This window comes from Cloeon dipterum, chromosome 3 (assembly GCF_949628265.1).
Source record: "Cloeon dipterum chromosome 3, ieCloDipt1.1, whole genome shotgun sequence".
Lineage (NCBI taxonomy): Eukaryota > Metazoa > Arthropoda > Insecta > Ephemeroptera > Baetidae > Cloeon > Cloeon dipterum.
Window position 1 is genome coordinate 27,715,315 of NC_088788.1, and position 24,469 is coordinate 27,739,783.

General features: G+C 39.0%; 4 protein-coding genes across 6 annotated transcripts in view; 3 read left to right on the forward strand and 1 right to left on the reverse strand.

The window, feature by feature from the left end:
- The window catches only part of LOC135938484 (uncharacterized), a 33,620-nt gene extending 23,265 nt beyond the window's left edge, over positions 1-10,355 (forward strand). Inside the window, exons 2-4 of one of the 3 annotated variants that reach the window (XM_065482135.1) lie at positions 6,317-6,415; positions 8,216-8,430; positions 8,925-10,355. In XM_065482135.1, the coding sequence (XP_065338207.1) occupies positions 8,221-8,430; positions 8,925-9,227 (513 nt within the window). In that variant the 5' untranslated portion in view covers positions 6,317-6,415; positions 8,216-8,220 and the 3' untranslated portion in view covers positions 9,228-10,355. Of the gene's footprint in view, positions 1-3,918; positions 4,387-6,316; positions 6,416-8,215; positions 8,431-8,924 lie in introns of those variants that run through there. The other 2 variants (XM_065482133.1, XM_065482134.1) reach the window with 2 other exon arrangements.
- On the reverse strand, positions 10,344-11,949 carry LOC135938483 (RRP15-like protein). Its single transcript, XM_065482132.1, has 5 exons — positions 11,761-11,949; positions 11,157-11,593; positions 11,012-11,097; positions 10,740-10,947; positions 10,344-10,516 (listed from the first exon to the last, which is right to left on the reverse strand). Exons 1-5 carry the CDS (start codon positions 11,783-11,785, stop codon positions 10,373-10,375), a joined length of 900 nt encoding a protein of 299 aa, XP_065338204.1. The 5' UTR covers positions 11,786-11,949; the 3' UTR covers positions 10,344-10,372.
- A 77-nt stretch (positions 11,950-12,026) lies between these two features.
- Positions 12,027-18,574, forward strand: l(3)76BDm (trafficking protein particle complex subunit 8 homolog l(3)76BDm). Its single transcript, XM_065482131.1, has 25 exons — positions 12,027-12,144; positions 12,216-12,400; positions 12,617-12,784; positions 12,839-13,133; positions 13,189-13,456; positions 13,506-13,691; positions 13,916-14,034; positions 14,097-14,357; positions 14,583-14,724; positions 14,780-14,920; positions 15,003-15,188; positions 15,348-15,523; positions 15,579-15,706; positions 15,768-16,079; positions 16,205-16,305; positions 16,362-16,567; positions 16,658-16,831; positions 16,885-17,041; positions 17,097-17,202; positions 17,259-17,324; positions 17,383-17,546; positions 17,605-17,716; positions 17,774-17,882; positions 18,108-18,194; positions 18,260-18,574. Exons 2-25 carry the CDS (start codon positions 12,244-12,246, stop codon positions 18,516-18,518), a joined length of 4,080 nt encoding a protein of 1,359 aa, XP_065338203.1. The 5' UTR covers positions 12,027-12,144; positions 12,216-12,243; the 3' UTR covers positions 18,519-18,574.
- A 1,057-nt stretch (positions 18,575-19,631) lies between these two features.
- On the forward strand, positions 19,632-24,332 carry LOC135940681 (uncharacterized). The gene is made up of 8 exons (XM_065485676.1): positions 19,632-19,787; positions 21,725-22,169; positions 22,230-22,551; positions 22,604-22,735; positions 23,208-23,373; positions 23,435-23,580; positions 23,633-23,773; positions 23,831-24,332. Exons 2-8 carry the CDS (start codon positions 21,738-21,740, stop codon positions 24,058-24,060), a joined length of 1,569 nt encoding a protein of 522 aa, XP_065341748.1. The 5' UTR covers positions 19,632-19,787; positions 21,725-21,737; the 3' UTR covers positions 24,061-24,332.
- Positions 24,333-24,469: the final 137 nt, after the last annotated feature.

Below are 24,469 nucleotides of genomic sequence, written 5' to 3' on the forward strand. Positions count from 1 at the left end.
AATAATATTCACCAGATTTTAATCAAAATAACTTGCGGGTAATTAATTAGGGATGTAGGATGCGGTAACGTAAATATGATATTTCTGATGATCTTTCATACCGCATCTTCACAAACAGTGATTTTCTTGTGTAAAACGCATCGAAATAATTTAAAATTCCAAATGCCAGGACACCTTCAAAATTTTTGGAATCAGTCAGCGCTTTCAAAAATTACCGCTGAATTGTGAATTAAAAGTAATTTCATGGAGCACGTGGAAAACATTAGTAGAGTAGAAATATTAATCAAGTATTAATTTCCTCAGCTAAAATTTAGGCATTTAACAGCGTCACAAGCTTCTTAGCTTGAAAACAAAAATATATAGTTGTACCCTGATTTGCTTCGAGTGACGATCGAATGTTTTCTCATTTCCAAATTCGGACGAAGTAGGTTATCAAAACAAAGTAACCTGACACCCAATCAGTTTGATCTGATGAAAGTTCCACGAGCAGCAAAACAAACGCCATCGGATCAATGTGCATTCGACGCGCGAGGCCAGCTAATTTTGCAATTAAAGGCTGGGGTGATTAGTGCAGGCGTCGCGTGCGAAATAAAAGCGAATGGGCAGATGCACGTGACTGCAGCAAAAAGCCCCTTTCCCCGCTGAATGCCCTCGTCGTTGCTGAAGAAGCCACTTTGTCTCACTCGGCGCCAGCAGGAGAAATAAATTGGGCCCAATTAAGGCAGGCGAGCCGCTCGCAAAACCCCCCATAATTTGACCATTATTTGCGCCCCGGGGAAATGGTAAGAATCCGCGAGGAATCTTTTGGACGGCTGCCCAGCGCGTATTGCGACCGCCCAAAAAGAGGGCAAAAGACATCAGTCGATCGCGTTGGACCTCCTTCTAGGAATGTGCCATTTTTCAACTTCAGCCAGTCTCTCACGACACACGTGAAAAATAGGCCCATTTGTGGGAAAATGAGAGACGCTGTCAGGCTGCAATATATTTTGTTCGATTTTTTTTCAAAAAGCCACAATTACGCAACGATTTGCCAGCCGGGAAATATTTACAGACTTTTTTATATTCTAGCATTGTCACCGATTGATTCAGTAATAGGAATGCTAACGCTAGATTCTAGAGCCACTTAATCTTTTAGAAGTCGAGACAGGCTTTTATAAAATTTCTCTAAAAAGTAATTAAAGGTGAGAATAATTTATGATGCTTCTCATTCTCAAGAAATCAGCCGACGAGCCGGTTTTAGCCTGTTTATAAATCACGTAGAAAATGGAATTGTGGGAGAGGCGTGTTTGGAAAAATGCCGGAGGAAATAAGGCGCGTGCCCTCCATTCATTAGGAGAAGTGCGGTTCGCAGCTGCTACGTCTCAAAGTAATTACATATCTGCCCGTGCAGGTGAACCTGATCTGTTTCATGAATCACATTTTTTCATGTTCGAAGCAAAATGCGCTCTATTCTCGTGTCTCCGCAAGAAATTTATGGTCGTCATTATGCGAAAGTGCAAAACTGCTCGCCATGCAAATTTGGCGACATAAAAAGGCGTTCGCGAAAATTGCCCGGCTTTTGTGAATTTAGCTACATTATTTTCAACGACATGAACCCTAAGGGGGGTTGATCTTTGATCAATTTTACAGTTCTCGTTATTCTAAATGGGGGTTGAGACCTAACTGGAAACTGTCCCTGAAGTCCTTGACTCAGATTTATAAAAGTTTGTGATAAAACGTTGCAGTTGCAAAACTTTTGAATGTGGTTCGCAGCTTTTGCAAATATAACGGTTGTTTACAGACATAAGCGAATAGTTCAGGAAATTTACTGCAAAAGTTAATCAACATATCTCACACAGCAGCATTATTTTCATCGAGCAAAACTTGCACGCATGCAAAGCCCTTAATCCGATGTATTCCCTTTCGTAAAAACTGGACAAGGCAAGCCTTGTTTACCATCAAAATTCTCTCTCGAGCTCGCACAAATAGGCGGCTTTAAAGCAGATCTAGAGGATATTCTGCAATTCTGCATCGTCCCCGAGCGACGACTCTATTCACATTTTTGCTGTCCACGCGCGCTCTATCGATTTGCAACACGGGGCAAAATCCGCTTTGGAGAGAAAAATACGCTCAACTCGTTATTTTGTTCGCCCGTAATCCATCAAAAGCGGCAGGCAAATAGCACTATAGTGGCCGGCGATTAAGAGCGAGCCTTAATTGGCAATCACATGTATATACATTCATTCTCGGTGGCGGCACGCGATTATAGCCGGAATTCAAATGAGCATTGTGGAGCTGGGCTAATTGCCGTGAAATGCGCTTCGATTGCGTTTCGGAATGCAAAAGGAAATTCCCATTGAGCTGGGACGTCAGGTATTCCAACTGATTGGAGTGTGCGTGTTTTCCGCCAGAACGAAAATATTACCGCGAAAGTTGAAAGCCCTGATGGAGATTTAATCTCGGCCGACCTCAAATCTGCGTGCACAAGCACGGAAAAGTAGATGGTTGCTGCTTGAAACCACCCTCTTTGCACAATATCAGAAATCAATCTCGTGTGACCTCTTTGTAATTGCACTCTCTTCCCGGTGGGCGGTTCTTCTGAACAACAACGGTGGTGCGGTTTCTCGCTTATTTTGCGAAATTAGAGCGTGAGTTTCGAAATGCACAAAGCTTTGATTCCGCCGCAGTCTCCTACAGATGGAAGGTACAAGCAGCTCTTCACTGTCAAACTGGATGTTCCGTGCACATTTCCAATAGCAAAATGCAACGACGGATTTCAGGGTGGAAACTGCGGATTTCAACGGCCTTAGGAGGGGGGCTCACCAAGAGGTAAATGACTTGATCCCTGAACAATCCCGGTGCCCAGGGGAATTTTCGGAAAATATTGATTTATTGATTTTTAAGGGCTCTAAAAATCAGTTCTATTTTTTTCAATGCTTCGGATATTTACCAGCTTTTGTAAAGAACGATTTTAAGATTGTTCAAATGTGTGTTCAAGATGAGGATCAAGTAAGTCCTTGTAAAGCTCTAATTTCTTAGGATCAGAAGTCATTCCATGTCCTCCTGTAAAAATTTCATAGCCTATAATTAAAATAGGTGCTCGTTGCATGTTCAAAAGAAGAAGTTTATTCAAGGAGTGTGTAATTCGAATATTCACGTCAAAGCATACACTACATACAAGGTCAGCTTCTGAGCGCTCAAATTGTGAGGTGAAGGGGTAATTACCGGCGTGGTTTGCGATGAGCCCACCTGATTAAATAGCTTTAGAGGCACAAATTATTGCTGCATTGCGGATGGTGTCAGGAGCACGCATCGAGTAGCCGGCCAGTATTCAATCTACGTCAAATTCCTCTCAAAAAATACTTGGGATAAACGCATTAGGGAAATTACTCGCCAGTAATTATATATTTTATGTGAGAGAGAAACCTTGTTGTAAATTTCCATCCGCGAAACGTTAATTTGGACTTGACAAAAGAGCCTCACGCAAGTGTGCACTGCTTTTCAAGAAAATAATGCTGAGTGCGGAAGCAACAAAAGCGGCTCCACTTCATTCATTTTGCACGAAAGAACGCACGCGAGAGACATCATATTGTACAATGTTCATGGTTGAAATCCCACTTTTCGTTTTAGAATCTAAGCTATTATACGGATTTTCATTGTTAGATTAATGAGCATCTTAACACAAACTTGAGTCTAAATCAAAAAATACATATTTAAAGGAAAGTTCTGCAATTTTAAAATTCGAGAAATCACAGCTTCCAGGGCTATGCAATATTGTAACATTTTTTCTGTAATCAAAACATTTGAACTCATTTAATTGCAAAATGTAATAAAATAAAAGAAAACATGTGAGATTATGTGTTGGAAGTTGTGCATTATTTTTTCTCAATTATTACAATTCATAAAAACAAATATCGTATCTAATCATAATGTATTGTTTCGCAGCCACAACACATTATTCAATGTTGCAAAATTAAATCGTAAACACTGACTCGGCTCTTTTCTTAACAGCGAAAAGGCAGCGTTAGCAATTAAAAATTCATTATTATTTCATTTCGCGGAGCGGGCGCGGCGCCACATGACACGCGCAACGGAGTTTGCTTGGAGGCAGGGGGCGATTATTTAGAGACAAAGCGCGGAATAATGACGTTGGATGACTGCTTTCTTCGACTAACAGCCCGCTGGCTGCCGAAATGGAAGCGAGCCAACAAATTGTTTTTCTCGCCGGCCAATAAGCACAAGCCGCGAGGCAGGGAGCACACGACAACGACAATCGACGGGCTGATTTGCATTCTGCGATATTTCCGCCTCTGCTCTCTTTTGTTCTTTGTGGCAGCTTCGCGTTGCGTCTCCGCCACCAGCCCCAGATGGTCGCAACTTTGTTTGTGGGCCCGCCGGCCGCAGCAGGTCAGTCCTCCTTTCCAAAGAAGCCGACAGATTTTGCTCCTTTGCCAAGCGTATCTGACGCAAACAATGTCAAGGTCTAATATGGGTCGGATCAGTATGTGCAGCCCCTCGATGATTTTACGAGCGCCAATTTCGGCTCCGTTCTCATTTTTCTCATCGTCTGTCTTTTCTCATAAAAATCATCGCGCGTGCAAACTGCCACCCATAAACGAGGCAGGTCGCAGATTATATGCAACCAGCCTGACGCACTTGTTCGTCACGGTTGCACAGCAACGCAGTTTTGTCTTTGTTCACTGCTGAATAATCAAGATCTATTTTTATGAACAATGAGCTTGTTAGAGGTGCGCTTGGTTGAACACTAGAGAAAGTGCATGCAGATTTTATCAGTGCAAATTTCAAGGCTTTTGCTGCAACGCTGAATAAAATCCGCCAAACATAATTAATTAATAAACTCATGAGGCCTATTACAGCATCCATTAGTAACAGTTTTGACTTTATCTTGGAACTTCTTTTGAAACCAAGCTTATTTTTCTTGCTCTGAAAAACATCAACAAGATTTTTTACTTTTTGATGCGCTGGCCTTATAAAGAACTTATCTGTGAATTATTAATTCAAAGACATGTTAAGATAATATCCTTGTATTCAAATAAGCAAATTCAAATCATTAGCAACGTTTTAAATGTAAAAACCCTACAAATTTATTTCAAAATTTAACAGTGTTTTGAAATATTTTTGTCAACTGGCTCAAAAAGTCATAACATTATTTGTTCACTTTTACAAATGAAAATTTATTTATCTCCATACTTGTTGACTGTTTACATCCCTTGAAACTACAATTTCAAATATATAAAGCTTTAACACTCCAAAACGACTGGCACCAAAAATGATTCGCCACTGAACGGAGATGCACAAGTTTTACTAATCAAGAAGCATTACTCAATTTGGCATATAACTATTCGTTTGCGCAAAAGGAACGAGCAGCAGCTGCTCACATTGTGTGTCACATATGCAATCATCCATATTACGAACCGACAGAGCGACTGATTATGAATTATGATGTTCGTCAGTAGCAGGCTGAGTGTATAATACATTATAGCGTGCCCAGGAGAATATATGGTTGAGAGCGATAAGCCGCGATGCCTCTTCTTGTCATCCTGATTAGCCCGGCTCACATGAGTGCGTTATGTTTCGTGATTGCACGACATGCTCCTTCACTACTTAATTTCGCTAATCCCATTCCGAGTTCAGCGTTCAGCAGCTCAGGTTATGCAACTTCCACTGTCAATTAAGGCTGACACTTAAAGCACGCGGCAATTCATCAAGCACGCGAGACGCACACGCACGGGAGATGAGAGAGACTTTTGCGAATTTTACAATTAAATTTGCCGAAACATAATATCCCACCACTTTTTCTCGGCTGCTAGGCTTTAGACGACCGAGAAGCTTTGAATCTGTTACTCTCACTGGACCTTGTGCCTAATTACGATTTTTGCAGTACAAGCAACACATAAATGATGCAATAACAGTGGCCGTCCGTTGTAGTGAAATTTATTAATCGCCGCATGCCATTATTTGCAGCTGGCGTAAGACCGCTGAGCGTGAAATTTACTCTTAGACCACAAAGCCGCATCGTGGATAAATACTTACAATTAGACTAACAAAGCATTGATGCGTGGTTAACATTACAGAAAACAAAAGAAATCGTTTATTTGGAGACAAGGAAATGCTTATGAATAGCATTCAAAATTAAATATTATTTTGAATAATGTATAATGTATTTCACCATAACGTAATTTATTTATTAATTTATTCTCCCTATACAATAACAAGTAATTGGGTGATATACAAAATATTTTTGATTTATAGATAAATAAAATTCAAATAAAAAACACATGAAGTCTCACAAAATAACTTAATGAATTTGTTGAAGACGTTGCTTGTACACGAGAACCAAAACTGCGGCTGTTGATGTTCCATCGGTTGGATTTTACGTATGGTCATTGCATTAATTAAATATTTCAAAATTAAGGTGAGTTCTAATAGTCTACTTACAAATGTCACAGTAATTAATATACATCAGCCCTGAAATTAAATGCAATCCTGTGGAAGGATCTTGCAGTAAGAATTAGTTTACTCAGAAATCGGCGAAAACGTCTTTTGATTAATTTCTACGGACAAAAAATTGTGGCTAGACCAGTTTTCTAATCTGTGTTGACCATTTAAGTCTGTCTGTTCGAAACTAGAAATGACCACACTTTATCAGAAAAATGTGACAATTTATTTCGTAAAAGTGTTCAAATGTGTGATTTGTTTCCAAACTTATTTTACAATATCTTTTGCGACAGATCTACAATTTAACCTTGGGATCTTGCGTGTAGTGTGATGTATGAATATCTTCTGAAAAAAGTTGGACGGTGAAAGTCCAGATCACTCTGCCACTAAATATTTACCAATACGCTGTGTTCATGACAGTTAAAGATAACTGTCTTTCAGAGTGCCAATTTTAGCCGCGCGAATTCCGTAGAAATCGCCATATATACCGATTCTGGGAGCTCGATTTTGGCCGTTTCCCCGCGATGATTGCCAAAAGTTAATTGCTTATTTTCTCTAGATTTGAGTGCGAGAGCAGGAGAATGCCATTCTTCTGCCAGAACAAAAAATTTCTCTACACACAATATGTTTAGAGAGAGCTAAAAATTGAGCTATTATACAATCATTGTGGCTCAAACAAAACCTGGCCCATATACGTGTGCAATAATTGAAAATAATTTGAAAATTTTGTCTATTCCAAGGAAACCTGTACCAAATTTATTTATACGTTTTTCACTTCAGAGAATTTTATAACTTATTAATTGAGAATAAATCACGTTTAGATAGCAAAGACGAAATTCGGTTTTTAATTTCTCTATAATTACGAAAATTTCATTTTTGACATAATATAGCACGTTTTTAAGAATAGGCTCGGATCTGGTGGGTATATTAATAAATAAATAAATATTGTAATTTGCAGAGATGCCTGTTGAAATTACGTGATTCGGCAAGTATATTTAAGCTGAACGAACGGACTAAATAGCTGGAGCAAAATGAATTCAAAACAGTCTTGACCCCATATGAAGCGAGTGAAACAACCTTGACAGCGTCTCTTGAAACCAGTGTTCTGATCTGCTGTTTTGATTTTGATGAACAAACCCACTCCACTCCACACTTAATTATAGTAACCATATAAACCAACTGAAAATATCGCGTTGATTAAAGAAGGTTAAAAAATATAAATTGGGTCAAAATAATTAAAGCCCTAGATCTATTGTGAAATTGTTATGCACCATATTATTAAATCAGATAATGCGCTGCAAAGATGGCCTGGATGTTCAAATTATCTTACTTTTGTTAGCTTTTCCTGCAATTTAATACGGAAATGGTGGCCGGAAATTCTGAACAAATTTTTTGAATACTTTTTTAGTATTTAGAGGGGTAGTGCTAATTATTATTACAATCTATTTTGAAGTGTCCACTATAGTTTTTAATTAAAAAAAATTAAAATATATTTTATAATAGTACAAAACTTGTTATTGGTTCTAGCAGAGAGAATTAAATCTGATGTATGAAGTGAAATTGAGAATACTTAACACATGACATGAGGAATAGCCTTATATAAAAATTAGTTCTTCAAAATCACATTATATAATTATCTCAATGAATATGATTATAGTTTTATAATTTATTTTCAATATATTTAACACCTATCAATGGATCGAATCCATAAACATTTTGAACTGCCATTTATCCGTTTATATGAAGATTTGGCTCAAATCGGATTGTTGTTGGTCAGGTACGATGAACTCTGCGCCGGCGGCGGGTCAGGGGATGGTTGCCCTCTTGGTGATGGTGGCCATCGTGTGTCTGGTGCTGGTCTACTACTGCTGGGGCGCATGCTGCCGCTCCATCTGCCCCCGGAGAGCCTCTTCCCTTGAACTCGACCCCGAGTTCAGTCAGCCAACCATTATCCTACTGCCCTACGGCCGCATGGTTGTTGTAGACAGCAGGGTGAGCATAATTAATCAATGCGCGCAAACTCATCCATCATTTTGAAAAATTGATCAATTCGGAAAATACGCGATGTGTGCTATTAGGAAACAAAAATGTAAGAAAAATCGTTAGCAAAATGCTGCAATATATATATATATTAGGATCTATTTTTTGCGTAACAAGTTGATATAAAAACTTCAGCTATAAACGTCTAGACGCATTTATCAAGTTTTATTCTTTTAGCATCGTCATATCGTCAACCTCGAAGTAGACGAAAACTCAAGTCGGAAAAGATAAACAATTACATTTTAGCTCAAGTTGAATATATATATATATATATATATATATATATATATATATATATATAAAATGCGAACAAATTCATACTCCAGGGAAAAAGCAAAGATAAAAAAAAAATATATTTCACGTGTGCACATGATACAAAATCCAGTTTTTAATGCGTTTAAATGATTTTGATCTAGATTAATGTATATTTGCATTTTTATTTGCAGTTGTTTAACCAGTTGCAAGCAGGCAGTGGGCTGGACCTGACCGAGATAGGTCGGCAGATGACGGAAGAGGCGGACAGCCCCGCTGAAACGCCGGATTCAGAGGCCAAAGACAGGCTGACCGCGTTGCTTATGCCTCCTCCTCCTGCCTACGAGTCAATTTTCGGCCTGGAGGACAACCCACCCTCGTATGAGGACCTGCTGCGGAGGCAGAGGGTGTGCATCCTCACCATGGAGCCGCAGCCATCAAGCAGCGCGACCAACTCGGACTGTGGAGACGATTCCCTCAGGGAAAGCAGTGTTTAAATTCGCGAACAAAGCAAATCATCGTTTCTATTCTATTTTTGTGACTGAATCAAAGTACATATTATTTTATCCTTGTGTTTCTTTCCGTGAGAGTGGCAGGGAAGTTAGTAAAGCCACAAGTAACTGTGATATTACTTGCTAAGAGATAGAAATGCTCGTAGGGGATTCATGGGAAGCTCAAAGTGTACCAAAAATTATATAATGGATGACTTTGACATGGGTTTGAGCCGACAATAATAACTCCATTGTGCTCTATTGCTGATGTAAGTCTTCAAGCAGCTGGCCTTTATCAAACAGCTGCTTCAGCACTAAACCACAAAATGTCCATTGTTTCAAATAATACTGATAGGTACATAAAAATAAATGCATGAATTTAAAAGAAACATTGAAGGTCTAGAGTTGCCAGTACAGAAGACCAAAAAAATCCTTGGATTGCTATTTTAAAGGCCGCAATTATAATTTTTGCGGCATGTTAAATGGAGTCGAAAATGCTTTCTAAGTTATTGTGGTTTCTAATCCCTTAATATATGTATAACTTCTGCTGAAGTTCGTGGAAGGGTCGTTCTATGGCTTGCGTGATACCGTTAACGGCTACTTTCAAGTTTAATGTATTGTATAATTCTGGCAACTCTACATCCCTGTTACAGCCAAAATATATACATTTATATTTTCTAGCCCCAGATCTTTTGGGGAAATAATGAACTCATTTTATCAGTTTCCCATTTAATGTTTTATGCTCCAAAGATCAAATTTTCTACTTCACTGTGCTCTCTAGTCAATGTCAGATTGCTATCAGTTCACGAGATTGCCCCTAGAGAAAAGGTGTAATGTGTTTTTAATGTTGAAATGGTTTAATTATCAAGTGCATCAGCCACTGATGCTACGAACGTCCAAGTACCTGACGATAGCTGCAGCAAAATAGTCGCCCCCATTTATGGTCTACCTAATTACACCAGACATTCCACCCTTCAACACCATCTAATGTCTCCTTGATGTTGCCCCATTTTCCACTTTTGCCATTGTTCCAAGATTATTCCATTATTGTCGGCCTCATTCAATTGCCATGTACCAAGACAACACATTAAGTTGATATTTCAAAGATATTAAAAAAATGTGTTTTATTCTAAACATGGTTTTTATTTAATTCACTCATCACTATCGCCGTCTGAAATCGACTCACCAGCAGAGGCTTCACTCCCGCTTTCCTGCTGCTTGTCCCAGTCCTTCAGCTTTCCATCTCCCATCATGAAGTCGTCTCTCAAAACACTCCAAATCGGAGCTGCGTCATCCTGGAACAAATTAAGGACTCAGTTAGTAACAGTAATACAGCCCTAGGTAAAATTGTGAGACATTAATAAGACAGTTCAAATAATTTAAAATCTTCTAACCAGACAGATTATATTGAAAGCCATGCCATTCAAATCAATACTTATCGCATTAAATCATCACTAAAAAATGAATAGTTTCTCAACTCTTAATCACTTAGGGATTTAGGTGAGTTCATATACTTGCCTTATCATCTTTTGGTTCGACTTTCTGCGACTGGTTCCTTCCAATGAGTACACTCTTTGACGGGCCCATCAAGATGTCAAGGAAACTATTCTTGTCAACAGACTTCAAAACTTTTTCCCGTTTTCTCTCTGAGTGTCCTGCATCATCAAGCTCTGCTTCAATGTCTTTTTGTTGCTTTTTAACCGCATTAAAGAGCTGCACCACTCCTCTGAAAATACGAAATATTTGTTGGTTATTTTATTCCGCTAACTTTAAAGCGTTTCAACCATTACCTTGTGGCAATTTTAGACAAAGATTTTTCTCGATCCTTTGCTAGAACATTAGGTTTGCTCCTGCTCATAGTTTCCCATAGTTTTCTCTGAAATATTTAACAAACTATAGCAATTATAATAAACCAACTTACTACTATTCACGCACCTTTTTCTTTTGTTCCCTCAATTCAGCAGCGCTCAATATAGGTTTCACGTCAGGTTTTTCTTCGACATCTTCAGTTTTGTCTTCTAGATTCACCTCCTCGCCATCGATTTCAAAGCCTGGATCTTTAGGTTCTTCTTTCAACACAGTTTCATTCAACTTCTTTGCTCTAGACAAAACCAACGTCTTCTTTTTCTTCGGTTTATTGGTTTTCAGCACTTTCAAAATAGCGTCCGCCCAACCAGCATTTCCGACTGCTGGTTTTTCCTCATCATCACTGCTCCCACTGGCATCCGCACCATCAGACTCTTTACCACTGTGTTTGGCTTTCTTGGAAGGTTGTTGCTCTTCATCTAACTCGCTGCCTTCTTCCTGAATGTCAGAGACTTCCTCTCCAGAATTTCCAGACTCTGAATCACTCTGCACAGTAGTGAGCTCAGCTGCAAAAACACCACTGATTTATCTTGGCCACATAAAAGAATTAAATGTATTTATAATACTAAATATATTATGTGTAACTTATTAAATTGTAAACCAAGTTTTGTTTTGAATTGACATGCATGCGTAACTCATGTGAAATGCTGACAAAAAATAAAATATCACAAACCTTGACGAGCTTGCACCAGCGCCATGATAATTTATAATTTTATTGCACTTTTTACTGAACTTAAGGGATGGTCCGTGTTTTTAACACGATTACAGTAATAATGCGAAATATGGGAAATAGGAAGAATAGAACTGGACGCGAAAGCTACATAAACGTGAAAAGACACGTGAGAAGCGACGAACAACTCGAGGAAGCAAATTTTAGTAAACAAAAAACAAAAGAGTAAAGACATGTGCACCAATCACAGCAGGGATTTGCTGCCAGCACGATACCAATGCTACCACCTTGCGGCGAAATAACGCACTGCGTGACAGCTGTACTAGAAAATTTCAAAACAATGAAAATTTTTTCTGCTTTTTAGTTGATTTTATTTCTATAATTTAGGTAATTGTGTCCAATTTTCATCTAAATTTAAAAACTAGGTAGCCATATTGATGTTTTAATGCAAATTGCAGGCTGATTGGGATCTTCAAATTAAGAAAGATGACTACAAGTAAGCAGCCTGTGATGGAATTAATTCATTCGGCATTTCCACCACTGGTCGCCGCCCTTGTATCCCCGCTGGCAGAGGATGCGTGTAGAAGAAACAACCTGAATTTTGTTGAGATGCTCCAACCATTCTGCACTCTTCCTGGTGACGGTATGGATTTTGATCTTTCACCAAGGGTGGGTCTGAATTGGGCGCGCTTACCTCAACCGTTTCCTCAACCATTACCTCAATTTCAATGAAACGTTGAGGTAACGAGCTGATTTGGACTCACCCTTAATTGCCTTGAAATATTGCATAATTATTTAGGGTAAAACCAGTCGCCAATCCTCTAAGGCCATATTAATGAAGAAACCAATTTTTTTGTAGCTCATATCAGAGATCCATCAGGAGCCCTTTTATCAGTCCGCCCTGGATTAAGAATGTGCCTGCAGTACGCCAGCTGGGAGCCTCCAGCGCCTCCACTTGCCAGAAAGTGGCTGAATGAGGCTGCAAGCTTGCATCCGAATCCCAATGATATCATCACAGTTGAAGCTGGTAATATTCTCCATTCACAACATTGAAATCCATTGTAATTTTACGCACCCTAAGGCAATCAAACCGTAGAGATGCCCGCAAAGACTCCCTGGTTTGAAGCATGGCGCAACGTTTTTCTGCAGGTCCAGTATCCTTCTGACCACGAATTTTTGAAGCACTACCTCGCCTGCATTATTGTGGTCAGCTCGGAAGACCCTGACCCGGTTGCCTGTGTTCAGTCCCTATGGTCTGCCTGCACAGCAAACTCGGGCAACAATCCTCACCAGCTGCCTAAATGGTTTTTCAGCCCAGCCCTGCAATATCATGTGCTTTTGCATGATGCCTCTTCGCCAACTGCTGACACTTCAAAGTAAGATAGATTTCTACTAAAGGGTAAAAACAGTGCCAACCATCTCTGGATTTAGGGCTGAGCAGCATTTTGCGAGATTGAAAGCTCAATTCGGAGACTCCTACTGCACCCTGCTGCCAATTAACACAGAATCCAGCTTGATGGATGATGACAAGAGCCCGCCTGCCGATCCTTGGGCTCAGTATGTGATGGCCTCTGCCCGTTGCCCTCAGCCTCCAGGCATCCTAAATAGTCCAGGTGCTAGAACGCCAAATGTGCTTGAGGAAGCGCAGGAAGTGAATGAGGAAACGATTCCGCATCCTTTGAGTCCAGACGCCCCTGACGTAAATTGCATGTCTTTGAAGTAGCAACATTTAAATCTCTTGTCATTAGTCTCCTGGAATGCCACCAATAATGAAGGAGATAAACTCTTACAATGAGCAGCCTGTCTTGGCAGGCGTAAGAGGCAAACATCTCAGTGCGGAGGACAGAGAAAAGTTGCGACAGCTCATACCAGACTTTGCAACTAGAGTTTTACTGCCATATGCTGAGAAACAAATTCATACCTTGACAGAATTGGTAATGACATGATGTGTATGCTTTGATAATAAATATTTTTTATTTCCTGTTGAAAATATTTCTGAAATTCTTGAATTAGATCACTTTGACACTCGCTCATAATTTTACCCGGTGGTCGGTTCCAAAAATTCCAAAACCACCCCGGATTTCAGAATTTTACCAGGAAATTAAAAATATATTTTTTAAGCATGCGTGTTCTTAGCTAATATTGTTGTTTCTTGAAGGTGATAGCCAGGAAAGGCCTCAGCAGATCCCTTTTTTCTGCAACCAAACGATGGTTTGGTTCTAGCAGCAAACCTGGAACCACCGCCTCTTCGCCGCAATCAAGTCCTGCGTCACAGAGGTAGCATCAGCTATTAATTAACATCAAGAAATAAGATAATACAACGCATCTGGCGTTTTCAGTTATTCTGCTGACTCAGCTGAAAGAGGTCTCAGAAGGCTGGGTGACCTCAGTTTTCTTCTTGGACTGCCTCAACTATCATTCCCTGCATATCATGCACTGAAGCGAGACCTAGCTGCTGATCAGGCGTGGCTCATGCTAGCAGGTGCTCTTGAAATGGCTGCTCTTAGTGCTTTCCTACTACCGGAACAGCCACCCACTTCTCCCAAAAGAGCCCAGGAGTACATGGAAGAAGCAATCGACACCTACCTGAAATTTTGCAAGTGAGTTACAAGATGTACCTGATATGGCTAATGTAATATCTTTCTCTAAAATTATTGATGCATTGAAAAAATCGCAAAACAAAGACGGAAATATCATTGATAATTATTGGATATTAGATGCGTCATCAATTGAAAAATTATATTATAAAATTAATGCTAAAATCTACTGCTCAAACTTTGTTTTCAATCAGAACAAAATGTAAAACCTTTCCTTTTCGCCTACAGGTTGCCTCAGTTTGCAACTAGAGCAGCTCTGTTGAGCTCAGAAATTCTTAAATCTAGAGGTCTAATGGGTGAGGCTGCGCAGCAGTTAATTAAACTGACCAGTGAAGATTCTGATTTAAGAAGTGCCCTTCTGCTGGAACAAGTATGCCTAAAAACTTCAATGTACATGATCCAATTTTACGTTGCAACTCCTTTAGGCTGCTTACTGCTTCTTTGGAAGTCACAAACTCCAAAAGTTGGTGAGAAAGTATGGATTTCACATGGTGCTAGCTGGGCACAGATTCAACAAAGCTGGTTTGCGACCACACGCCCTGCGGTGCTACCAACAAGCCTTGCAGGTTATAAATCTTGCCAAATCTACCTCAAACTTGTGCCTCAAAATTGTAATAAAAAATGACAAGTCAAATCTCTGTCTTACAGATTTTTGAAGGAAAACACTGGGGCCTGGCAGAAGACCACATTTTATTCACTGTGGGACGCCAATCGGCCTTCCTTAGAAAATTACCTGAAGCGAGAGACTCATTTGCGAAGCTTCTTTGTTCTGGAAGCCAACAAGCATCAGCACAACAAGCTGTTTTCTTGAGAGAATATTTGCAGACTGTTCAGGTATTATAGATGTTTAATTTTCAAGCGTAATACGTTACTCTGCTATTGAAAATTAACAAAATTACCTAACATTGTGTATACATTTTGACATATCAGATACAAGTCGTGCAAATTCTAGAGCCTTGCTAAATTTCTCTGTAATTAACAATGGTGTTTTAGGGCTTGTTGGCCATTGACAAGGAAACCGGAATCCCTATAATGCCAGTCCCAATAGTTGACTGCAAAAATTTGCAAACTTTGCTGGGAACACCATCAGAGGGTCAAGTACAGGCTGATGTAGCCTTTGTTTCTGGTACCACTTTTGACTCAAAATTAGATGGCGAAGAGAAAGTTGTGTAAGCGAACGTAAACTATTTTATCAAATGAAATTTGATTATTCGTTCAATGTAGTTGGGAGAAGTTGGAAGAACAACTGGTCACTGAAGCTCGTCTTGGCCAGACATTTGTTTTCAAGCCAATTCTACAGCTCCTCACGCCAAAATCAAACAATTCCACCAAACCAAATGCAGTAATCAATGGTAACATATCAAAATGATTAGATATTGGCAGTGCAATTATTTGTTTTCATTTGTTTCACAGAGCATTTAGCAGTCCAGCTAACAGTAACAAATCCTCTGCAAATTCCTATTGTATTTACAAGCGTTAGGCTTGTATGGAAGTTCAGCCCTGAAGGCCAACCTGGTACTGAAATCTCAAATGAAACCGCCAAGGAACAAAACTCAGTTGACACTCAAACCCTTCCCTTGCTGACCCTGGACGCTGGTGCTTCACAGAAAATTGTTCTTTGCGTCATACCTCGACAGGTTGGAGAGCTGAGCATCACTGCTGTGGCTTTTGATTTGTGTGGCCCAGCCCCGATCAGCTCTGACCAGCAACCCATAGCTGTGACAGGTAAGGAAATCTTTCCTAATTTTTTGTTGTCTGTACCCGCTGTGTATTGACGAAATGTGAGAATGAACAATAATACTAATAAAGGCTATATCATGATAACCAACTTCATTGATCATAATTTACAGGCAAAATTCCTCTTAGCGTCAAAGGAGAGCGGCTGAAGGGTAAAGATAATCCAGACTACAGGCTGACCATCACTATTAAGTCACCAATGCCTCTTCTGCAGGTTTGAATCTAACATAATGTTTCATGATTTGCACATGGCACAATAACATTTTGCAGGCGAGACTTGAAGGTCTGGGAAGTAAACTGATGTGTGGGGAAACAAAGCGGATTGGTGTGCTTTTGCGAAACTCTGGTCCACAGCCTCTGAAGAACTTGCTAGTCAGCATTTGGCCCCATGAAGCTCAGTGTCTCGCCCTTCCAGTGGGCAGCAAACCCCCGCAGTCACCACTGAGTAACCTTGGCCCTCAGCAGCAGGGATATAGGTGAGTTTGAATTCTGATTTTGTGCATTTCTCGAATATCTCCTAGCAAATTAAAAATTTCTTGTTAAAACTATATCAACTGAAATTCCAGGGTTGGCACCCTAACAGTCTCAGCTGAGCCAAAGGTGTTGAGAATTCCCCTGCCTGGGGACGTCTTAGGACCAAACCAAGAAGCCAGCATCGACATTTGGATCAAAGCACCCATGACACGGGGCTCTCTAAAACTGCACCTCATGATGTACTATGAGGGAATGGAAAACAATCGGTTAGTTATTATTCCTGCTTGATCGGAACATGCAAAACAGAGTTTTATATTAGGTACCGGACGCTCCAACACTCTTGGCGAGTGATGCTGAACAATCCTGTGTCGATCACAGCGCAAGTTGTACGCAGCTCTTGTCCGACAATAAACGGAGAACAAGCAAGGTCTGAGTCATTAAATTTAGCTCTTCAGATTGCTCACATGTCTTCTTTGGTATGCATATTTTATTGAGCATTAAGGCTTTTACTTAATGGTTGATTTTTGGCAGGAGTCCGAAAACAGTGAAAGTGATTTGAAGGACTCCTTGTCGATTCAACAAATTGCTGTTGTTAGTAAACATTGGCACCTAGGGCCGATGGTGATTTCCCCTAAAGGTAAAATTGACCAGTGCTGTTGGCTAATGGATTTTGATTCATTTTTCTTCCTGCAGATTGCAAACTTAAGCCTAGTGAGGCATGTCATCTGCTGTTCAAAGTTCTGCGATCTGCTGACACATGTAAATAAAACTTTGGAAGTCAAATGTAATCAGTTTTACATAAAAAAATACTTTGTAGGTGAAGACAAGAAGTACATTTACTCTCACTCTGGAGTGGGAACTAGTCTAAACAGCCAATTCACATCATGGCCAACGTTGATTTTTTTGATAAAAGAGTTTTTAGCAACAAACACTAGCACTGCCGAGTCTAAGCTAGATCTCACTCTGTTATTGAAGTGGAGGGTAAGCGTATTTTAACAATGTTTATCAATTATTTCTGATGTCAAAAGTGACTCCACAGGTGTTTACTGGGAAGGAAATCCACGAAGGACAACATCAGCTCTCAATCCTTGACTTGGGTACAACGAAAACGTGGCCTCAGTATGGAGATAGTCCTATGCCTCCAATCCCAGGTAAAACTAAATTTCCTTTCCTTGTGGCCACTTATTTAAAATCTCAACCTCCCTCAGTGCTCTCTCCGCCACCTGAAATATCGCCTGAACTTGCAACAGCTCAAAGTCTAGTTTGCTTCAGTTTGCAGCACACTGCCTCAGTGATGCATGACTTTAAGGAGATGTGGTAAGATCTGATTTTTCAACAAGGAACATATATATCAAGCACAGAAATGGATTCTTGACTGTTTAAAATAAAATCCTTGTGAATTTGTCTAATTTTCTCACAGGTACAATCATTATCCAAAAAACAAGCGCGCCAGAATAATTTTCACCCTTAAGAATCCACCTTCAAGCTTTAAATATAAAGTTAACATAAAGATTTAACAAAAATTAAAACTTATTTTTCCAGTTTTTGTGTGATTCCTGTAAAAATTCACCTTCAAAATTGTTCAGACCTGAGCCTTCATGTGATTGTTAGCTCCAACGAAACACCAAGGTAGCTATTTAGTTGTGGTATTCATATCTGAACTTTTTTGGATATATATTATTACATTTCAACAGTGGTGGTATTTTGAGGAGCACTCAGCTATACTCGCCTCATGCTGGTTCTGGATTTTGTTATCTGGGACCATCACGGAGGATAATTACCTTGGCCCCCAGAGCATCAGCTAATGTGGACCTGAAGGCTGCCCTCCCCCGCCCTGGAACTTACGACCTCTCCAGACGGCTTGCTGTAATCAGTGGGGAGTTAGGCAAAATCGAAACATCTTTACAAACGTGGAAGTGTCCTTCCCCTCTCATTGTTAGCCAAAAAATATGAATTGTTTTACATTCCTTTCACAGCCAATAAATTGTGATTAGTCTTCTAACTCAAAAGCTGGTTTTCAATTTTAATACAATTTGTGATTTACTTTTAGTTTAAAGTTCAAAATTTAGTGGGTTCTATCAGATAAAATAAATACTGCTAGTAAATGGACATCAACAGCAGCATTCAATTTAATCTTGATTTAAAGTTGATAATGCTATCTCATAAATTAATAATTAGATAAACAGCAAAATAGTATTATAATTTTGTGAAACCGCTAAACTATATAAATAAGCTAAATAATAAGTTAAAGCAGAGAGGGGACCTTAAGTCGAGTTGATTCCTTATTTCTAATCATTAACAATAGAAAGAGAAAATAAATTTGCCTTGTACGTGAAAATCTTACTGTAAAATTGCGTGCATTATGTCATTTGATGTCAATATTGATTACTTAAAAATATTTTTTACCGTCAATGGCTCTTTTCATATTTTTATATTAATAAGTATAACATGTAATATATTAACAATGATCCGTTTATGTTCATATAACTTAATTTATAAGCTTGGTATACATTCATATTTTGTTAAATAATTATTCATCTTATCCTAGTGATTACTAATGAAACATTGATTAAAATTTTTTAAATATTGTTGAACTTTTTTTTCTTGCCTAAAATTTCCCACGTCAATTAAATAGATAATATCTTAATATCATACACGCACCATACTGTAATATTTTCTATTTATCGTATTTTCCTGATCGTATAATTAACATCAAATTCCTCTCATTTTTATCAAGAAAGGTTTTTCATCATTCATCAACCTGCTACTCCTGGCAGAACTGACAATGTCACTGCCACTAAACTTGTCACTGCAACTGCACAATCAGCAGCAAACGAGCAAACTGAGCAAAGAGCAAACTTGCAAGCTGCGATCTACTTTACTATCCTAATTTTTACGTTACTGCTGCTTGCTACACACCGCTCAACAAGTGTTAGATGGTACAACAGAACTCTGAGAACTCTCCTTAAACAGAACTATAGACTTAGACTATAGTAGAGAACGAGAGAGTAGAAAGATCCTTTTTTCATGCTTTTTCACTCGTCTTCCAATCTTCCCTCAACCTGCCCCCACCACAAAACAAGAATCTGAGTTAGAGTTACATGTTAACACCGGCGGAGGTGGAGGTAAGGAACGAAAGTGGCAAATCGGCAAAAAAGTCAACCATTTTCTCAGAAACTCCTCTTGTGGTCGGTCGCCGCTTGTCAAAGCCAGCAGATCTATGTAAGCCATAAGCCCCCAGAAATTCTAATTTCCAGTTTCCAGGTATCAAATTGGGGATTTTCTTAGAATGGATAGCCTGCTCACACTTGCCATTTTACACATAAAATACTAACCGTATCCATCATTTTTGCGTTTAAACATAATAATTACGTAATATGATATAATATATAAATGAGCTTTAAAATGTGCATACATACATATCTGCGTTTGCGACTTAGATCTTCTTAAATGAATGGTACATAATGTATCATACATACATTCACAGCTACGTGTAGTATGTATATTTAATAAATTTATGTATACATACTTGTGGTACACCATTATTAAATATGTAATGAGTGCAATACATACATATTACGTGACAGCCTACATGATATTAATTATTGTATATGTGTGGAAAAAAGTCATTTCGTCGCCTCGACTTTGGTTCGTCACCCCATACTTATATTATCATATAATATTCTTTTTCTTACTGGTGAGAAGTGTAACTCGGTAGAAACTAATTTCTCCATTCCTGTGTGGCACTAATATGCTTAATATATTCAAATTGTTACATAATTACACATCTATTAATATCTTATATCTGTCAATTAAATTATCTGCTTGCTTAGTGTGCCATGTGTGAATAATTATGTACATACATACATAACATTTTTTCAAATGAGATCGGCGCTTGTTAAGTTCACCTTGATTTGTGATTAAATGAACGAATTCTGCAAATGTCATTAAATACATAATTATGTTATGTATTAGTTCATTTACATACGATATAATAATTTATTAAAATTGACAAAAACATTCTACAGCTGAAACAAATTCTATTAGGAAGAAATGTTAACATGACTACGGATGGAGTCATTTACATATTCTTGTTTATTCTTGCAGAAGTCAAAACAATAACTACATTGAATAGAATTTCTTTCTCGTATTATGGTAGACTCGCACTTTTCGCCCAACAATCGCACTTCTCGCTAGCAAAGGGCATTACATTGATTCTTTCCCATCAGAGAACGAGAAGTGTGAGTCCCCCATTATGTACATTCTACATGCGCAAACAATACATAATTTGAAATCTTGGTGCTGGCTTGAACTATGTATGTACTTGACTGTTATGTAGCATGTGTAGCATAAACATGGTCAGAGTCAGAGCTCCTTGGCTTAAAACCCCGCCATTTTTTATTACATGTAAAATGAATATTGCCGCGAAGAGAATGATTGGCCAGAATCAAACCTTAATGAGTACAATGTATCAAAGTTAGTCATGAGATGAGATGGCCATTTGAAAGTTATGACGTCTCCCCCCCCCCCAAATTTAATATTACTTATTGGGGAAATAGATAAATTTAATACTAGATGCGCTAGTAGAAATTGACGAATCGCCATGATGTGTTCATATTGTGCAACGGTGCAAAGTGACCGTTTTATGAGAAAAATCAATCCATGTATCTATATTTTCTCAACCTTTGATACTTTTAATATTATAAATTAGTTAACTGTTACCTATTATCGATCAACTAAAGACACTTGCAAAAATGCTCAACAAAATAAAAAAGATTTAGAACGAAAAAATGCGTAATTTAAGCCAGTTATTTACTCACACCAAAAGCCCACTCGATACCTCAGTATATTCAGCTAAAATTTTTTATAAAATTTTTGATAAATATGAAAACCATTGCCCCACTGGACGTCATTATAATATTTGGCAAAGATGTAAAATCAGTATAGGTGATATTAAACTAATTTAAAATGTGACACCATAATTTACGAGAATTTAGACTTCGTTCTATGTTGTAACTTCTACCATTTAATAATATGGCAAAGGCGTTGCAAACTGGAATGGATTTAATATAGTTCACTGATATTCCCGCAGTTGAAGAATTGAGCAAATTGTAATTTCATCTGCAGTGGTGTTGTTAAAAATATGAAATATTTTGCAGATCAACAAAAGAAATGGCCTGCGTTGAAGAAACTCAAGCACCATTGGGCAGCAATGAACTGCCTCCTGAAATCACTTTGATCCCACTCGGCTCGGACGAAAAATCCGCTGCTGAGATGGCTGCATTGAACGAGAATACGCCTGAATCTGGAGTTCCCCGCAATGTGTCTCCTACATCTGCCCAGGTCATGAAGAGCGTCTTCTTCAAAGAGATGGTCGTGAAGACCAAAGTCTGTGAGGAAACATCCTCCATTGAAGGATCTGATGAGGATTCTGGCGAGGAGTCCCCTTGCAGCTGCGATAACGGAGATGACAGTGATGGCGAGGAGTTGCGCCAGTGCGCCAAGGAATGCGTTCACTCAACCACTGAAAATGCTGAACAGGACCAGAATGAAGACAAGGAGGATGTACTGGATGCTATTGTGAAGAAACTCTTCAACAAAAAGGTTTAAACTAGATTTCAACATATGTTAAGAAGGCTTTTATTCCTTATTAATGAAATATAGCAAGATCAGGCGGAGGCAGTTGATGGTGAAGAAACCAACAGCGTTTCTTCAGAAATCGAGTTAAACTACAAGGGTGAAGAGACTGATAACAGTCAGGATCCGACTGTTGACATTGTTGCTCAAATCGCAGCAAATGATTTTCAGGCCAGCCAAGTGGAAGTTGCTCAAAGCCAAGCCAACGCTCAAGAGGAGCAGGAAGCAGCCGAAGCTGTGCTCCCCGAGACTGACCAGCAAACTCAGGCTGCCACCAATCAGTTGATGGTCTATTTGCTGGAAGAGGGACAGAACAAAGAAAATGGAACCCCAGCTGTTACCGAAACAAGTGAGTTGAATTTAATTTTAATTTAGCTTTTCTTATCTAATATGTGATGCAGTGGAGCTTACAGTCCCCACTGGCATGGGCGAAGTGGAAGAAGCAGCCCAGGGAACCCAAGAAGCTCTTGCGCGTCCTTTGACCATGGAAGAAAAGCAGATGCTCATTCTTCACAAGTACACGCCTGGATTGGGTAACTAAAATTAAATTTTTAAGTCCTGGTGGAGACCATACAATAGTTAAATAATAACTTTGTCTGGAGTTTGCAAACTTTGAAAAAGTAATTAAAAGCGTTATTTCTTTTCTGCATATTCTTTTTGGAAAAGTTTGAATGTTTTATGATGTGGATTAAAAATTTTCTTGTCATGCTTTTTGTTACTTAAAAACACCTTTCCTTAAGATGCATTCTAAATATTGTAAGTTGCCATTTTTTGTGCTCTTTATCGCAGCAATATCTGCAATTCTTGAAAGTAAATAATCAATGTTTTCCTTGAGGCCTACTTTAGAGGTACTCATACATGATAAACAAAACGAAAATTGTATATTTTTTATAAAATTAAGTGTTGAGCGCGTTTAAATCATGCTTAGGATTATCACCAAAATATACATAAAATTTTAGCGTTTATGTAGAGATGTTAACTTCAGTTTTTTTTGCTGTTATATAGATGCTGTCTTGAAGGATGATCGCTGGCTTACAAACAACCCTGAAGGGTACAGCTTGAGGGAGGCTCTTGCCAATGCTGGTTTTTGTGCCACAGAGCTGATTATGCAAGCCTTGCAGGTGAATCCCTGCTTGTACCATCTGAAGAAAGAAGATGACTGGTTTGGAAGGTGAGAACATGTGAAAATATTCTGAAAATAAATGTGATATTCGCAACATTTCTTGGCATAGGAACATGCTTGGAAAGAAAGGTGTCAACGCTGTGCTTGCTAGGATTGGAGTCGTGGAAGGCCACTCAACTGAATACGGACCCGCCTACAAACACGTTCAGAGGTTCTCTGGCACATACATCTTTGTGCGCCACTCCCTTGATCATGGTATTAATTTTTCTCGTGTCCTCTGAGGGTTAATGCGCTTTGCTCTTTGCAGGAGATTTTCCTGGATATCTGAACAAGCTTAAGGAAAAGGCAGAGATGCTCAGGGGCGAATTTCCTCACTTGAGCAACCCTGAGCGCTCCAGAACTCCCAGGTGCACCCCTATAATCCAAGAGCCTGAAATCATCTTCCAGTGTAAGTTTCAAGCCTTGATCTTGCTCCAAAGCAGATAATTAATTGCTAGCTATGCAGATGTGCACCCTGCGTTGGATGAGATGGTGGCAATTGCTAGAAAAGGAAAACCCAGCCCTCTGTCCCCAAGAGTGGCTAACAGCAACACCCAGCAGCAGGTTCCCAAGAAGAGGTGCCTGCAGTTCAAGGAGAACCAAGAGCAAGAATCTCCTACCAAACGTCCACGTGTTGCTGGCAATGCTGATGGCCAGGTGAACAAAATCCATTATTTCACCTTCCCAAGGTTGTAAGCAGTATTCATTTCTACGTGGTCTTGATTATGTTTTTGTAATCTAAAGCAGATCTGCATACCAGTTTTTTTGTATGGGAAAAATGATTCAAAATTTAATTTTCCTTGTCACTAACAAATCCTTTAACTCGAGTTGAAACAAGAAATAACCAAACCTCAGTTGCAGTGGCACAGTTAATGGCCTTAGTTAATTTTTATATTGTTGCAATACCAGCTATTGTAACTTATGTATGCAAAATATTTTGTCCTTTGAAATAAAGTTATTAAAAACAATTAGTTTTTTCCTCAAATATCCTCCTTGTATTGAAAATATCTATGAGAGTTAATAGGTATAATGCTGATATAAATTTGACTTGCTAGCAGGCAATGGGAATATAATTCAAATAATGATTAAAATTGCACATCGCGAA

Excerpts from the sequence above, each read along its gene's own strand:
- LOC135940681 (XM_065485676.1), top strand. The coding sequence starts at position 21,738 with ATGGCCTGCGTTGAAGAAACTCAAGCACCATTGGGCAGCAATGAACTG. Across the intron at positions 22,552-22,603 it reads CCCAGCTGTTACCGAAACAA|TGGAGCTTACAGTCCCCACT; the intron begins GTGAGTTGAATT and ends TATGTGATGCAG. Across the intron at positions 23,581-23,632 it reads GCGCCACTCCCTTGATCATG|GAGATTTTCCTGGATATCTG; the intron begins GTATTAATTTTT and ends TGCTCTTTGCAG.
- LOC135938483 (XM_065482132.1), bottom strand. The coding sequence starts at position 11,785 with ATGGCGCTGGTGCAAGCTCGTCAAG. Across the intron at positions 11,098-11,156 it reads TGAGGGAACAAAAGAAAAAG|AGAAAACTATGGGAAACTAT; the intron begins GTGCGTGAATAG and ends TAAATATTTCAG. Across the intron at positions 10,948-11,011 it reads TTGTCTAAAATTGCCACAAG|AGGAGTGGTGCAGCTCTTTA; the intron begins GTAATGGTTGAA and ends TCGTATTTTCAG.